General features: G+C 35.1%; 1 protein-coding gene and 1 pseudogene across 5 annotated transcripts in view; one reads left to right on the top strand and one right to left on the bottom strand.

The window, feature by feature from the left end:
- The window catches only part of usp9 (ubiquitin specific peptidase 9), a 37,267-nt gene extending 29,200 nt beyond the window's left edge, over window positions 1-8,067 (bottom strand). For all 5 annotated transcript variants that reach the window (XM_051118253.1, XM_051118257.1, XM_051118254.1 and 2 more), the window contains exons 1-2: window positions 7,746-8,067; window positions 4,371-4,624 (exon numbers count right to left, since the gene is read on the bottom strand). In XM_051118253.1, coding sequence (XP_050974210.1) covers window positions 4,371-4,466 — 96 coding nt within the window. In that variant the 5' untranslated portion in view covers window positions 4,467-4,624; window positions 7,746-8,067. The remainder of the gene's footprint in view (window positions 1-4,370; window positions 4,625-7,745) is intronic.
- A 7,450-nt stretch (window positions 8,068-15,517) lies between these two features.
- Window positions 15,518-17,512, top strand: LOC127171244 (ladderlectin-like; annotated as a pseudogene).
- Window positions 17,513-18,432: the final 920 nt, after the last annotated feature.

Below are 18,432 nucleotides of genomic sequence, written 5' to 3'. Positions count from 1 at the left end.
ATTCCTGCCTTTTAACATGCGCTCGGTGAGCGCAGGTGTAATAGATAACACTGCTGCAGTCTATCCCTGGAGAACATAACAATTGCCCTCTGCAACATAATCAAAGGGAGCCTCTCGCCTTTTCTTTGGTCATAATGCTGGGGTTTCAGTTTTTTGACCACAAATGCATTAAAACATTGTTAAAACGTTATTCACTCAGAAACAAAATAAAGGCAGATATACACTTGCTCCTGAGAAATCCAAGAGAGATTTTTTATCTTCTGAAACTAAATGTAGATACAGACCAATTCTGTGTTTACAAACAGTGATGATGTTTTTGTGGGCGGGGGTTATCCAGTGGCAGAAAATGACCGTTTTCAAATAGCAGTCTATGAAAGCCATGGATTAAAAGAATAAATCTGAGTTTATTTTTCAAAATATTGACTTTATTCTTACAATTCTGATAGGAAAAAAATCAACTCGTCATTCTCTCTTTTCCTCTCGGCTCTGAATCACGAGTTCACCCACACTTCTGGGAGTTTTTTCCCTCTTGCTTGCTATTGCTGAGTTAAATCAAGTTACAAAGTCTGAACTATGAGATATAAATTTCCATTTGCGGAGAAAAAAAGTCAGAATTGTGTAAACGTAATATAAAATGTAACAGGTTTAAATAGCATTTCACGCGGTAACTGTAATACAATGTCCTCTATGAACTGCATGTAAATATTATGTAGACAATTTGTTTAAAGCAAATTTATGCTTTAAAAGCAAAGTAATCACAGTAGGTTTCATCCATAGCCTGTCCGCTTAAAGGGGTCATCAGATGGCCATTTTCTACAAGTTGATATGATTCTTTAGGGTCTTAATGAAAAGTCTATAATATACTTTGGTTAAAAATTCTCAATGGTTGTGTAAAACAACACCCTTTTCACCTTGTCAAAATGAGCTCTATAAAAATCATCCCATTCTGAGGGATTGTTCCTTTAAATGCAAATGAGCTCTGCTCACCCTGCCCCTGTCTACTCCATGTGGAGTGACATGCTGCTCTGAGATTGTTTACTTTAGCTTCATTCGGGGTGTTTAGCCACAAAACTTGCTAACTAGCATGTTATTAAGAAAGGTGATTGCAGAGATTCATAAAAAATTACATCCCTCCTTTGGCATCGAAACAACGGAGGTCAGACTGTTACAGCTGATCTGAGGTAAGACGCTCATGTCAATCAACTATCGTGGGAGCGGACTCTGTCGGTGTGACGTCATCTGAGAATGGCTCGATTTGAAAAAGGGGATATTATTTTTACAGATTAATTAAAAACCACTGCATGGATTTTTATCATTATAGGGAAGATTTGTACCTACTCTGCCAACACACACTAATGTTCAAACAACATGTAAAAGTGAAGTTTGCATCCGATGACCCTTTTAAACGTCTGCGTTTAGCTTCAGATGGCATCTTTGACGACAGTATTCTATAAAAATGATTTGCATTCCCATTCTGAAATCCAAAGGCACAATACCTTTTTTCTCTTACAAGTGTTTTTCTGCCACCACAATGCATGCACAGCTGCAGGTGATGTAACTGTGACGTCTACTCCAAATTGGTCTATTTTCTCTCCTTTTTTTTTTTTTGCCCCCCCAAAAAGCTTTAAAAAGTTTATAAAATCATCAAGAAAGAAATCCACATAAATCAAGTGGTTTAAAGGGGACCTATTATGCTTTTTCACTTTTTGAATTTCAGTCAGTGTGTGGTATGTTTGGGCAAAAAAAAAAAAAAAAAGTTTCAAATCTCAAAGTCCATTCCAAATGGAGATATTTCGTTATTAAAAAAAATTCCCTTTTCAAGAACTACAACGAACGGCTCGTTTGGACTACAGCATTGTTTTCCAGGTGTTATGAGGTCACAATGCGGGCCATTAAAATATCATTAAAATAAATCCCGCTTACAGAAATTTGATTGGTTGGGGGGTGGGTAGAGACGAGGTGGGAGATTAGCCTAACTTTAGCGATGCAGCGTGGAAAGCTGCTTCTGTGATGCCTCAATGAGTCGCAGTGCGGCTGTTATAAACAAGCCTTGACTAGAGTGACCGCGATCTGCTCCGGTGGCGGAGCCGTAACGTGCCGCAGATATGTACAGTGTGTGGTAAGAGATTTATTCATCATGCAGTGTAGATAGCTTCACTTATAATTCGAGTGTTTTTTAAAATGCATAAACTTGCACTAGACTAGGCTAGGCTAATCAGTGATGATGTTATTTGATCATTTTAATGTTCTTTGCTTGTTTTCTGTAGCTGATTTTTGAATAAGGAAATGTACGCATTATAATTAGTAAGTTACAATGGTTTTTATTCAATTGTTGTCATGTTAAATACAAATTAAGTCATATTAAAAATATTAGGCTGCTTTTAGCCTTATGCTGGAGCTGGTTTCGGGCAATGAAACTAAGCATGTAAATAATTAAAATAAATTAGCACGATAACAGCCTATCTTCTGACGATAGGACACAACACTACTGTAGCTTCAGCAAGGGGCGTGGCAGTACTGAAACACGGTCTAAGCTGTTCACCAATCACAACACACTGGGTCAGCTAACCAATCACAACACATTTAGTTTTTGGGAATGCGGGCCTTCGTCAAACCTGGAACTAATCGAGCCATTTATGCCAGGCTGGAGAGAAACGTATTGTAATAAATGTAAATGATGTGAAAAATAACGCGTTTTTTTAAACCACCAAGCATGAGAGCATGTTCTGGTATACCCCCAAAACAAAATCAAGACTTTGTAAAAGAGCATAACAGGACTCCTTTAATCCAAGTGTGCTGAAGAAAAACAATGGCTACATATTAGGGGTGTGGTGATCAATTCATGGATCGATTCAGTGATTTTTCAAATATATCCTGATTCTCTCTCAAATTGATTCTGAGCTTAGTTTTTAACAGCAGAAGGTGCTCTAGGCTTGTTTTAGAAAATGCCACACACTTAAATGATCAACAAAAAGAGTGTTAATGACATGAGATTAATGTAAACACAGCCCACTGTGAACACTCCTGTAATTCGCTTCAACCTTTTTGAATTTTATGAAGTAATATTTTAGGTTCAAAAGGGGTGTGTAAAGAACATGAAGCAAGCAGAGTTCAGCTATTTCTAAAGCTTGCAGTACCATCTTCTGTTAAAAACTAAGCTCAGAAATGATTCAAAAGAGATTGCAATGCATTTGGAAAAAAAATTCGATCCACAACTCGATTTATTTTCACATCCCTACTTGATATGATTTAATTTAGGCTTTTATTCACATATTAATACTAATAAACAGACATACATAAACCACATCAAATATGGCAAACAAAAGCTGAAACATGTTTGTTTGATATGTGATAACCAACAAACTTTCTTCTCTCATTAAGTACACACGGTTGAGCCTCTATTTACCATATTTGTAGATGAAAATATATATAGTATATGTAAAAATGATGGCGTATATTAAAATATCTCCATTGACTGGGTGGACTAACCCTTTAATGTCTCACTAAGCTAAACGTTTGACTCTCTGCATAACGTATGGTCAAATTAACAGCATTTTCTGCCCCACCCAATTAGTAGGAAAGAACAAACTAAGCGTGATGCAAAAACACAAACACAATCTGTGTTTGGGTGTATTAGATGAAATTTAGTGGAAGGTAAACTTGAAATTAACGACACTACAATACGAGCCCAAAGAACAATAAAGCAATTCAAATAATGCAGTAGAAAGCTGTGAATAACTGTCAGACAGCACTGAAGAAAAATGGAAAATGTGTACACATTTTGTGATCAAAGTGTCTACCCGTCTATTAAAAAAAAAAAAAAAATAAAAAAAAAAAAAAAAAAAAAAAAAAAAAAGTACTGGTGATTTTACAGATATGACTAAGAAAATACCTAAAACTCCATGCTTTTAGTAGTGTACAAGGTTAACATTTATACAATTGGAATGTAAAATTCAATTAAGTATTACAAAATGCCGATATAAGCTCATGCTTATCTCTTACCTAATGAAACACCATAAGTACAACCATAAAAAAACTGTTAAATGATACAAGAGAGGTGATTTTTTTTTTTTTTTGATCATCCTACAGTTACCTAATAACATTTCCCCCTGTTGATATCTGTTCCTACCAGGACAGATCACAATTACAGAAACACATTTGCATCTATGGGAGTCGGCAAATGTTTTTTTGTTGGAACGTCAACTGTCAAAACTGATCAGATGTGGTTTGAAGAACATAACGCAGCACAACGCAATGATACTGTAAACCTTACTGATAAAACAAATTCTCTTCAGCGACAGCAACAGCAAAAAGCAGTTGTTTCGACAGGGATCTGAAGGGAAAGGGGAAACTCAAAATGGGGCACTGACCTGGTTCTGGGGCAGGGGTGGCTGGGACTGGCCATCCGGAGCCTGGCCCTGACCGTCATTCCCTCCCACAGGAGAGCCACGGGTCGTGGCCGTCATACTCGACACGGGGCAGATCTTTGCAATCTTGTCTGCTTATGTCGCTGGCACACCAGAAGAAATCAGTTTCTCCTTAGGAGCAACGGAGAACCGGCACACTTCTGAAAGTGAAAGCACCACCTGGGGGACTGGATATGTTGCAGAGACCATTGCATAACCTGAAAAATAAAGAGACTAACATCAGAATCTTTAAAACACACCTTCTGATAAATGTTTTTACATCATGACTACTGCATAATATTTTTTTTTTTAATCATTTCATGGAGCCTGCACTTACAAAGAGCCAATGAAATACTTCGCTGAGCATAACCAGAAATAAACTTAATTAAGATTTTATTCACTTCCATGCTATGTCCAGGCGTGCACCTCATATGTTTCTATAATAAAATCAGCGTGAACTTACTTCCTTTTCTGACATATTTCCTACCAACCAAGAAAAAAAAAAAAAAGAAGGCGGTACCTGATTTTATCTATCGGGAATTGGATTGTGAAAAGTAGGTGTTGCACGAGAACGGAGCTAGACCAAAGGTGAGATATCTACACCAATGACTAAATAACTGTTTGGCTATTGGTTAACAGCACATCACAGAAAGGCCTGCAGACAGTAAAATGTCAGCCAAAAAGGAAAAGGAGGAGCAAGCTTTCATAATGCAATTCAAAATTGTAAGACAAGACATTTTTTCTTTGAAACAACATGCATGGGTGATTCTTGTACAACAAGACCAAGTATACATAAAAAGTAAATAGGGTGCCATTTCAACTGCATTTTTATTTTAAATTCAGGCTTGCATTTAACTATTCACAAAGCTCTTTATAATGCCATTTGTATAGATGTAAAGTATTTAGTATAAAATTACAGAATATTTAATATATTCACTGAATTCAAATTTGTTTGCTGATAAAAACTAACTGCACAGCCATTGTAACAAAAAAAAAAAAAAAATATATCGCTGTTCGGAAACAACGTGCAATTTCAAACTGTTCGTTTTGAAGATTCTTGAAAATCCATTTCTAGTGTCCTTATCTGGTCAGATATTGCTTTAAAATTACTACAAAACTACAAGATATATAGCTCAAAACAAGAAGATGATGTTTTACTTTTATAGTGCATGTAATGCTTCCCAGGAGGATGCTGCTGGCTAGTGCAAAGTGCATTAAATCATAGCATACAAAACAGGTCTGGTTAGTACATAAATACAATGCCAAGTAAAGAAAAAGCAGTGCAGAGCACACACTACTACTGGTGAAATGCCACAGAAACACATCAAGCACTTCTTTGCTTACTGGACATTTATCACAATGCAAAGTATAATTGAAAATATAACAAGTAGTTGATGTTAAAAAGTTTATAGACTTAAGAGCAGAAACTAAAGTATAGCAACATAACATTATGCTAGTTATCATGGATGTGCTACTGAATTCAACAGAATATATATTTTACTCAACATAACTATTTATATTAAGTTTAAAGAGCCTGGGACATTTAAAATCACACTTAGGGTTTTATTACATTAAACAGACAACTGTCTTTTTTCATTGTGTGCCAACTGACTCTTAAACAAATGAGGCAGAATAGCTGCAGCTTCACTAAACAATTCAGTGGAAGTCCGATTTGTAATGAGCAAAACATTCTTGTTGGCTATTAAAATAAATAAATAAATAATAATACAAACACCAAAATTTCATACAAGACACTGACATGGCTTTCAGACACTGATTTCTGTAAAGATAAGTGGATTTTTTTTTGTAAATAAACCTCATGCACCTTGGTTGCTGATAAGAGTGAGAATTCCTAGTATTTTATTTAAAAAAAACAGCATTTCATTAAAATACTGCAGCATTATTGAATGATGAAAGTATTACACAATGTTTTAAACATCTATTCAAACTGTGATATCAAATTAAACTTACATTTTTTAAGTGTCAGAGTCATAATGTATAAGCACATTTGACCAACATGGTTCAATAAGGCCTTAAATGAAAATGAAGTAGTATAGATTCTCAAATAGAGAAAAATGTAAATACCCTCAAATCACAACACAACACCACACATAAGCAGTCTGAGTAAACGATTGGTTGAAACTTTTAACTATGCTGCTGGTTTGGCAGTAATTATGGACATGCTGCTATATGCATAATGAACACAAAAACATTTCCCTGAATCAATGAGACACCACACTACAGATACGTAATATAATGTATCTCATTATAACAAACATTTTCACATTTGTCATCATAAACCAAACAGATACCCAAGGGCTGGCAAGCAGAATAAATACGTACAGATTGAGCTTCTCAGATAATGGGAGGAAATTAATTTTACTGTCACTTAATTGCCAAATATGGGCGTATCCCATATAGTCAATAGAAATATTGCACCTACCAGAATTCATCTCCAAATTCCAGAAAACGGAATTATACATAAGAGGTGATATTGGCTGTCTCTCAAAACACAGTGAGCTGCCTACATAATCAGCCTACGACGCCCAAAAATGCTGTCAAGGTAGGGAGCTTACTAGGTTTTCAGTCTCAGTCGGTTTAAACGCTGCAAACGTGCCTACGATGCCCAAAAATATTGTCTGGGTGGGCAGCACACTTGCTTTTGAGACACAGCCATTATGTATCGGGCCTAGTTTGAAACTGTGGCAGTTCAGGCCTGTTTCCTCCTCCAAACACAATCAGAGTTACAACAGGTTTATCTGTGTAGCCAGCCATGCATAAAATGCTATTAAAGCTCCGAGGCTTCACATGACACCGTTTTGGTACATACAATCTTATTTTATAACTCAAAAGTAAGAGCGAAAGTGAATGTAAATACAGCAGCAGAAACAGGCTAACATGCTAACGGCTAACAGCTGGACTCCAGCAAAACACAATCAGCTCGTGACAGTGAATCCAAAGCCGTTAACGCATCAAAACACCCCTTTTAATTATCCAACAAGCTCGTGTTATAATTCACAACTTGGCAGAAACGAAAAAGACCAACTTGTGCTAAAAAACAACCGACCTGCCCACGTCAAAACCACTTGTTTAGCCACAAATCAACCACCTCAAACTGAACTGCCGTTAAATGCAAATGCTAATTAGCTCGAATAGATCATAAAATCGGCCGTGCAGGTAAAGTACGACAGGATTGAAAATCTGCAAGAAGTGACAAATATCCAGACGTCTTTACCTTCGTTCATTGAGCTGTTCGAGCTAAGCTAAGTGAGCACTGACTTGCAAATCATCTGCTATTAGCCGCTAGCTTCCTTTAGCTTCACACACAAACCCACTTACCGAGAATCAAACTGGATCTTTCCTCCATACGACCCCAGATCGGATCATTTAAGTGCTGTTTAATAATTACTCAGCCGCGTGCATGTGCCTGGCTGTCCCGATTATAAATATCACGCCTGTGTTGCGATCAGATCATTGGTTTATTGTCTGCTGTTGGGTGTTTTTCCTGCGTCACCAGCATCGACTGCTGCTGCCCCCCTCCCTTAAACTGCCTCCAGCCGCTCTCTCTCTCTCCTGTGTCAGGCTGCTTAGAGACCCGTCACCGTGCTATGGATGGAAGTAAATGAGAAGTATATCCGTGCAGTTACTGCCTGGACGTGTGACTCAGCTGAGCATGCGCGGTTTCGAGGACAGCTCGCCTACCTGACACCTGATTTTGTGACATTAAGAAGCGTTGTATCATTATTCTTATAAAGAAATTAACGTTGTTGATGCTCCTGAACACATTTATAGTGGAAATGTTGTTCCAAAACCTGTGTTTAGATATAAAGTTGTAGTGTAGGCCTACCTTGGGGGCAAAAAATAAAAAATAAAGAGTACATTTTGTATCAACAACAAATTTTTTTTATAATTGTAATCTTTATAAATGAATAAAATAACAAAATAATAATTATTTTAATAAAATAATCCATTTAAATTGAATATACACTACCAGTCAAAAGTTTTTGAACAGTAAGATTTTAAATATTGTTTGAAGAAGTCTCTTCTGCTCACCAAGCCTGCATTTATATGATCCAAAATAAAGTAAAAACAGTAACATTTGGAAATATTTTTACTACTTAACTCCTTTTATTTGAATATATTTTAAAATGTAATTTATTCCTGTGATTTCAAAGCTAAATTTACTCTAGTCACATGATCCTTCAGAAATCATTCTAATATTCTGATTTGCTGCTCAAAAAATTGTATTATCATTGTTATTATGTTGAAAACAGCTGAGTAGAATTTTTCAGGTTTCTTTGATGAATAGAAAGTTTAGAAGAACAATATTTATCTAAAATATAATCTTTTGTAACATTATAAATGTCCTTATCATCACTTTTTTTTTAACAATTTAAAGCATCCTTGCTAAATAAAAGTATACATTTCTATTATTTCCTTCCCAAAAAATAAATAAATAAATAAATAAATAAATATGCTGACTTTGAACTGGTATAGTGTATAATGTTACAAAAGCTTTTCAGATCTTTCTGTACATCAAAGAATCCTGAAAAAAGTGATTCAACAGTTTTAAATATTGATAATAATAATAGTAATAATAATAATAAAAATGTTTCTTGAACAGAAAAACAACACATTAGAATTATTTCTGAAGGATCATGTGAAACTGAAGACAGGAGTAATGGTGCTGAAAATTTATATTTTAAAATATATTTAAATACAAAACAGTTATTTTAAACAGTAAAAATATTTCAGAATTTTACTGTGTTTGCTGTACTTTGGATCAAATAAATGCAGGCTTGGTGAGCAGAAGAGACTTCTTCAAAAACATTAAAAATCTTACTGCTCAAAAACTTTGGAGTAGTAGTGAATTATACTTTTATAATTTTAATTAAAAAATTTTAATTAAAAAGTATATTTTAGGAGGGTAAAGATGAGTGTAATAATGTAATACTGTATTTTAAAACAGTTATTTATAATTGAATAAATTTATAATTAAATGCTAGGTTAAATATCATATACATAGAAATAGACACTTAGCAAACTTTGCAATTAATCACATTTTAGAAATTAAGAAGTTATATGTTAGTCTTTTAGGGTTAAAAAAAAAACATGTATCATCATCATGAAATACCAAATGTAAAAATGTCTCTGGCAATGTTTTTAATGTTAGTATGTACAAACACTTTTTTTTTATTGTAGAAAGTTAGTAGACATAATGCACATACCTGAAGTAGTGTTCTAATTAGGCAACATGAGCATTGTCTAGGAGAAAAACCGGTTGCATATGACATATTTTCCTGAATGCTTAAAAGACTGGGTGATGTCTTGCTTGAAAGCCAATGAAACAATATAAACCTTTGGAGTGTGACATACTGTACATGTACTGCACTTTAAAACTGTCTGTCTTGACACATGCCTAAGAATAATATTTTCTAAGTAGATGACATGTAATCAGGGCTGTAACTAAAACATTAGGCATTATCCCTCAATAAATGCTTTGAACAGTAGTTATGTTACGTGGCTGTTACATGACCTCATGCGAGTGGCATAAAACATTCAGGCTGAAAATGAAAGTGGTTATTTTTCAGTTCTTTTTCCAGTTTGTGTGACAATTTCTGGCAATCTCATAAAATAAGTGAAAAAGAGTTTTAAAAAATAAAACAGGTTATTTATCAAACTAGAAATAAAAGGTCAAGTTAAGCTTATTACATTGTGGGATAAGTATTTTGTAAAGTGTGCATTGTATGCATATTATAGCAAATGTCCTTCCAAATGAAAGAGAAGTGTGATAGTATTCTATTCTGAACATAGCCAATCCACTTCGTAGACCAAACATCCTTTACAACACTGTTTGCTTTAAAAGAAAAAGTGCAGTTGTTTTAACTAAATTCTAGCCTACTACAATGACCTGGATGAATAAAATGCTTCATGGACAGGCCACCTGAATAACATGAGTCACTCAGCTGGACAATCTCTGCTTGAATAGAGCTTGACCCCTACAATCCATCAGTGACAAGCATACAATTGATTGGTCACTCAAAAGCCTTTTGTACTGTGCAGAGAAGACCCCATGTTAGACAAAGTGTAGAAGCTGGTTCTTGTGTAGTGTAAAGAATGGAAAAGGCTGTAGTTTAGTCACCTGACCAAAAGAGGAAAGCACCTTCAGTACCAAGTCTGGGTTCATGTCGCTGCTAAACTCAATTGACATCAACCTTGCTTTAAGTATTCATGATGAAACCTAAAATGATGGTATCTCTATATATAATATTCAAATGTTTTTCAACGGATCAACAGAGAGTGTGTTATGTGGCCGTGCCAACCATCAGCCATTAGTCAAATTTGCATATTTGATCATTATTTGGCCTGTGGCCTTTTTTTCCCCTTTTTTGAATACAAGCACATAAAAGTGCTACAATTCCAGCAGACAGTTTGTATGTTGTTAGGCCATATTCTGATTTGAGTGCATAACACAGTATAACAAGCAGACATGACAAAATTGTAGGATTTTTAGAACATTATAATGTAATATTGTGATATTTCACCGAGACACTAGATGTCGCTGTGGTTCCATGATCTGGACTCTAGAGCAGAGATTCCCAAATGGGTTCGAGAGGGAACTGCAGGGGTTTCTTGAGTCGATGAAAAGCTAATAAATAAATTGAACGTAACATTAAAAACAACAAAATGGGCAGATTTTCACATGCGAGTCATTGAGGCACCGGCATCTTTGCGAGCCCCTCCTCTGATGATGAAACCACATAATACCATTCCATATGCTTAAATCTTGCCTTTTTTAGGGGTTGAAGCTCAAATATTGTATTTGTAATACACTGGATGATGATGATGCCCTAAAACTGATCGTGAAGATCAAACCGGAAGGCCTAGAGACTTGAAACTTGGCCAAGACACACGCCAATCAGCCAATAGGGGGCGCAAAAGCGATCAAAAACGCGAAATCGCTGATAACTACTAGGCCTGTGGTTTCAATTCTGCTTTTGGGGACGCACTGCTATGCAAATTTTGTATGTCTCTCTTATCTGACACACTCAGTTCAGTTCATCCTTCTCTCTCCTAATGAGCTGATGATCTGAATCACGTGTGTTAAATATGGAAGACCCACTAAATGTGCAGAGGCGTAGTGTCTGGGTATGTACATGCATATGGGCCCTGGCTGACTGGGGGCCCGCCAAGAGGAGCGTTTTAATTAAAACGATGGAATGTATTGTTTATTTGTTGCCTAAATAAATTAATAAGTAGTCAGTCTGTCATCTGCAGGGCTCTGTAATTTATTGCGTGCATTGTTACATTGCTGTCGTAGAACTTTTTTAAACTATGTGCAAACGCTGCATTGCCATGGCCAAATAAAATAATAATTATTAATTAAAAATAAAAAACCTGTGTGAGGCTGGTACCTAGCTAGTTGAAAAGAATGTATCACAACTGTATCATATTTAGCTTTAGCAACATTTGCACCATTTTAATTCTCTTTTATCAAAAGACTATCGAAAGTAGCCATTCTTTCCATTACGAATACACAAAGCCTTAAATTAAATGCTGAGGACATTGTGGATGAATTTGCCGAAAGAATTGAACTAAGTTAAGTTAATTACAACTAAAATGTGAGTAGTGAGTTTTTTTTTTTTTTTTTTTACTTTCTGTCTTTTTGTGTTTTGGGCCACTGTGCCAAGAGTGTGTTTGCATTAAGTGGTTTAGTAAACATGCTGTTTTAATAGCTACCATAATAATTTAAGAAATTATTATATTAAATTATTATTAAGATAATTATTAAAATTACAAGATTAAAGTTCGGTTATATTGCGTGAATAAAGTTAATCATTGAGAAAATTCCACTTACTCCACAAAATAAAATAAAATGTTGGCAAAGTTATATTGTTGGTGTTTCTGAGGTTGTTACCTGTTTTACTGATGATTTTAAAACACTAATTTATCATTACATAAGAAACCTGCTGAATTAAGTTGTTCTGATTTTTTTCAACATCCTCTGATATTTATTCCTGTTTATTTCATGCTGTAACTATAGAAAAGAGAGAAAGATGATTGATTTACATGCTGCTTGAACTGAGGTGAAAACGATGATCTCACACCACATTAAAGAGTGGAAAAGCACATTTATTGTTTGTATTTCATGATAAAATTGACAGAATTTAAAGGCTACGATTTGTGTTATATTAAAAGTAACAAAACACTTATTGCGATTATTGGGTGGATGGTGCTACAAATAATGAATAAACTTGAAAATTGTTTTCAAGCATTTACATCATCAATAAAACAGCTTGTGAAAAGCCATGTATGTGATTAACCTCAGAAAAGACAACAAGAAGCTTTGGAGCCCACATTAACCTATAACGGGGGCTACTATATTTTCAAGTTTCTGTAAACATGCACTTAAGTCCTTGGATGCTGTATCAGATCTTGCTGGATTTGAATCATGAGTTTGAAGTGTTTGAAATCACAACAACAACAACACAATAATCATTTAGTTTCAGCTCTGAGTTTATTGCATTATCATTGAATATCATTAATGTATTTCTAACTCTTTGGTAATTTATTTTCCTCATTATTTGATTATGTATTTGATTTCTATCTACTCATAAAAATGGTTTATAGCAGGTGTTAACAGTGATCAACAACCATTACTAATGAAGGATGAGGTTAGGTGGGGTGGCTATAAACCATTAAAGCTCATTTGGTTAGAGAGAATAACCACCCCGTCCTCCTACAGCTTTGCTTTTACCAAGAGTCATTCGAACGCTTCTTTCCAGTTCACTTTAAAGGCTCTTTATGACGTCATATTAAGTCGTCTCAGAAAGTTTTTTTTATATATAAATACGTAATGTCTCTAATTTAAAGGACTCAGCCGTCACTGTTGATATATTCGGCCATAAATCCCAACATAAATACAGAGAATCCATAAACACTTGCACACATGGTCCCTTTTTTGTGAAAGTCACATAATTGTTTAAAAATGTTTTACGATAAAAATGTTTACCACATCTTTTACCACATTTGTTTTGTTACTTTTCGAATGCCATAGTTTTTATTCTTCTACTCTTCACTCTTCAAACTTTCAATGAACTATAGAATGCTTAAGAGTATGATCTAAACAAAGGATAAAATAATCAATTTCTGTATTTATAGTTTAAATTGATTTACATACATTTTTTGAAAATGTCTTAAGATGCAGTGTTACTGCACTGCAGCTATTTGAAGTTTTTTTTCTCCAATTATATTGGAGAAAAAAAACTTCAAATAGCTGCAGTGCAGTAACACTGCATCTTAAGACATTTTCAAAAAATGTATGTAAATAATCAATAGACTTGAAAACGTTAAATATTATTTCCAAGTATTAATACGGTCAGTAAAACAGCGCTATTATTAGCCATGTAATGTGATTTACCTCAGAAAAGACAACAGTTATGAGCTTTGGAGTTCTCCAGGAGCAGGGTTGGAGATCCCTGTCCAAGACCGTTTATCATAGACTCAAGTGTCTTATATCATTGGAGTCCTTGAACAAAATCCTTGAACATTCTATCATGAGACATTTTTTACTGTTGTGAATTTTTTGCAAACCCTACTTTGGCCACCTACAGGCAAGACACGATCACTTTTCACACAAAAGGCAGATGGGCTTTCATGATTTGCTTAAGAAAACAGACAGTTAAGAAACCCAGTTGGCACTGTGTAAAGGAGATAAGAAAGAAACCATTCATACTTAGCCAGACACATCCGTATCAGCTGAACCGATCTGACACGCAGTTATACATAGTATGTAATAAGTAATCCAAAAGACCCGTCACCCAACAACAAAACTAGGTGCCAAAATCCGCACACACATTTTTCACTTTAACTCACCATCAGTAGATGGCCTGTTACCATTTTGCTAAAAAATACAATTCTCTCAGCAAATTTGTTAGAGATCACAGTATATGAATCATCATCAACCTCTGTGTTGACTGTTGTAGTGTTTGTTTTTTGTGTGTTTTTAGGAGGGCTTGGCTAATCAGGATAATCAGTGCCCATTATCACTCTCCATTTGCCTATTACACACATGCTCACATGTATAAGATGAGCAGTGAGGCATTGAAATTTACAAAAGTTTCAAAACGGCATAACAACAAAGCTTTTAGGGAGTAATATAACAACAAAGGTTAGGGAGTCGGGCTTGTAACTGAAAGGTTGCGGGGTTGGAGTCCCAGGTCCGGCAGGGATTGAAGGTGGGGGGGAGCGAATAACCAGCACTCTCTCCACCCTCAATACCACGACTGAGGTGAGTCCCTTGAACAAGGCACCGATCCCCCAACTGCTCCCCGGGCGCCGCAGCGATAGCAGTATGGCTGCCCAGTGCTCTGGGTGTGTGTTCACGGTGTGTGTGTGTTCACTGCTGTGTGTGTGCACTTGGATGGGTTAAATGCAGAGCACAAATTCTGAGTATGGGTCACCATACTTGGCCTCACGTCACGTCCTTTCCTTCCTTTCCTTTTTTGAAGTTTTTTGTTTCAAAAGCATCCATACCAGATGGACTGACTGGTTCAACAGAACGGATTTATTCAGTAACAAAACATAGTTGTGAAAGAATGGAAAAGACCTTCGATCTCTAGAACTAGAATAAAAAAAAATATTTTAAAATAAATCGGAATGAAAAACAGTTCCCTGCTTTCAACTGTGTTTTAAATTTCTGGGTGTAAATGTCTCTGTCTTCTGTTGTGTTTGATTTCCCAGCACACCTATCAGACGGGTGTGAAAGCAAAGTGAAAAGAAAAAAAAAATAAAATAGTCAATATTTCTTCCTAGATCAGACATCAGAAAAAAAGGTAAATAGGCACCATTCACAAAGAAGTATTGGATGTTTCTGCAAGGTTTATATAAGAAAATGAGTATACTTTACACAGTTTCAAATTTTTATGAGGAATATGACTAATATTTTCTTAACCGTCCCTCATGACTATATTACTATAAAGTGAAAAAAAAAAAAACACATAATAACCTAATCTAATATGTGTATATATATATTTTTTTTAAATAAAAGCTCATATTACCCCATTCTCCCATTTGTGGATTTTATTAAGTCCACAGATTAGACAGTCACATCCTGTATCCTCCTTATGACTTATACACACTTGACTTGAAGTACAGTATAAAAGCAGGGCCCTTTCTGGAGCTTCACAAAATATTCCTCTGAGATTCTCAAGGGAACGATCTGAAAACCAAGGTGAGTTTTTAGCACAGAGAACTACTGAATAACCTTTCTATATAAAGTATCTTTGTCTTTAAAATACATTGAGAATCCAGAGTGTGCAGAATATGAGTGCAGACAATACATTTTCCTGCTTATGCCTTATTTCAGGTTCATCATGGCAGTGCTGAGAAGTCTGCTGCTTCTTTTCACTGTGTTCTCCATGGGGAATGCAGAAGGTAACCAAAACTTTCATTTGTAAAAACCTATTGTTATTCCATTTTAACCTCTTGTTCTGCCAAACGTTTGATGTTTTGTAGCTTTATGGGGAGGGATAGCAGGAAATATATAATATTTTATTGATCAATATTTGCATGATTAATAGTACATACATTTGGAGCTTAAAATCACACAAACATAAAATAAGCTACATAAAATCATAATAATAATAATAACAAAAGAGTTTTCTGCTGTGAATATCACAAGAGCCTTATATTTATGTACTGGATGCAATTAATTTAGTTGAAAAATGCCCCTATGGATGGAGAATTTTGGAGTCCAATGCTACAAGTTCTTCCCTGGGAAGGTTAACTGGATCACAGCAGAGGTAATGTGCTACAATAGTTACTGGTGATTTTTATTTTTTTACATTTTTAAGTAAAACTTCCTTTTCTTGCAAATAAACGATGCAGAAAACTGATATTGAGCAAATAACAATCAGTCCAGACGTTGTTTGCAAATGACTAAAAAAAATTGCTTAAAAAGTCACTTTGTGCTTTATACTAAAAATGTTATATTTTTTATTGACAATAAAAAAAAAATCTGTCTGTTTAGAGAAACTGTCAAAGTCTTGGTGCAAGTCTCGCATCTGTGCACAGTAAACTGGAAAACGATTTTCTCCTGAGTCTCTTGCCTTCTTCTTCCACACAATCTTGGGTTGGTGCTCATGATGGTGAACAAGTAAGTTAAGTTGTGTGGGCTACATAGACTTACACCAATCAGGGACAACATTATTACCACCTTCCTAATATTGTGTTGGTCCACCTTTTGTTGGCAAAATAGCCATGGACTCCACTAGACCCCTGAAGGTATGCTGTGGTATCTGGCTCCGGTTCACCACTGTTCCTTTCTCAGACCACTTTTGATAGATACTGACCACTGCAGACCAGGAACACCCCATTGCTGTTTTGGAGATGCTCTGATCCAGTCATCTAGCCATCACAATTTGGCCCTTGTCAAACTCACTCGAATCTTTACACTTGCCCATTTTTCCTACTTCTAACACATGAACTTGAGGACAAAATATTCTCTTGCTGCCTAATAAATCCCACCCACAGTGGTCATAATGTTATGCCTGATCGGTGTATTTGTTTGCCTAGAATGAAATTTCTTCTTTTAACATAAATATGGTTTAACCTAATTACCTGAGTATAGCAGTACACTCTTTACTGTCACTCTCTTTACTCATTAGGATGGAGAGTGGATGTGGAGTGATGGAACTCCATATGACTATACCAACTGGTGCAGTGTAGAACCTAATGTCGGTGGTTCCGAGAACTGTATGGAGATCAACTGGACCAGTAAGAATGCAATCTGTTGTTTTTTTGTTAAGTTAAGTTTTTTTTAACTTAAGAGCCTTAAGTTGAACATTTCTGTATTATGTTGATTGTATCATCACTGTAATGATCAGAATAACTTGTTTAATATTTTTCACCCTACAGTCAACCATTGCTGGAATGATAGAGCCTGTTTCGAGTCACTGGGCTATGCTTGTGCTACAGCCATGTGAGATTATATGCAGTCATCTTGCTCCACAGTTACTTTGATTGTACTACATTCACATTTCTGATCTTATCTTTACAAAAAAACAAAAAAAACAACAACACAAAAAAAAAACATTTATTCTGACATGAAGCGTCATTTAAATCTATTCTTAATATGAAACACTTCTAAAAAATTAAATACATAAAAATAAATGAATAAAAACATTAATAAAGCAAATCTTGAGTGTTGTGGTGTTAATATATAAAAATTCAAGCATATTTCAAGGTTGCCTGTCCGCCTTTTTCATACAGCTCATGAAAATTTACTCAAATTATAGTAGTAATTTCTGTTACATTGTAATCTGTGCATATTTCTTTCCCGATTCAGACTTTTCACTGGACTTTTCATTGTCCTGTTTATTTTATGGCCACTCACTAAATAAATACATTGGCAATGTGAGCATTAAAATATTTTAATTTATTTTACTTACTTTAATTAGGTTTTGCATTTGGATATATATTTAGACATTATCAAAAACTGTATCATCATGGCTAATGCACCCCCCAAAACTGCTATATTTTCATATTTCCCAGTCATTTCCCATTGTGTTTATTTTTGACTGTAAAGATAACAAGTGTGACTTTCATTATTGTATAACATTCATTATTTTTTTAAATTATGTCTACAATTTCTGTGTTAAAATGCTGCAAAGGTCACCAAGTTTTGTGCCATTCTGATGAAGTAAAAATGCTTAAAAATTTAAACCTTAAAACTTTTCAGTCTAAAATGACCGAAGACCACTTAGGGCTAAGGACAGAACTCTACACTACAGTATGTATTCCCTTGCACAACACCGTTAAGAGTTAAAAAGCCACAAACACTCTCTGGTTCAGGGTCATTTTATTCATATATGCAGATCATACGCAAAAAATAATTAACTTTAGTAAGCATTAACACATTTTTCCTCAAGAAAAATAAGACTGACTACATTCCAAGAATAACAAACCACTAAATAACATGGACTGAGAGGGTCTCATGAATTTTGTTATCACTTGAGCAATAACT

This window comes from Labeo rohita, chromosome 9 (genome assembly GCF_022985175.1).
Source record: "Labeo rohita strain BAU-BD-2019 chromosome 9, IGBB_LRoh.1.0, whole genome shotgun sequence".
NCBI lineage: Eukaryota > Metazoa > Chordata > Actinopteri > Cypriniformes > Cyprinidae > Labeo > Labeo rohita.
This window is presented reverse-complemented; position numbering and strand designations above follow the sequence as displayed.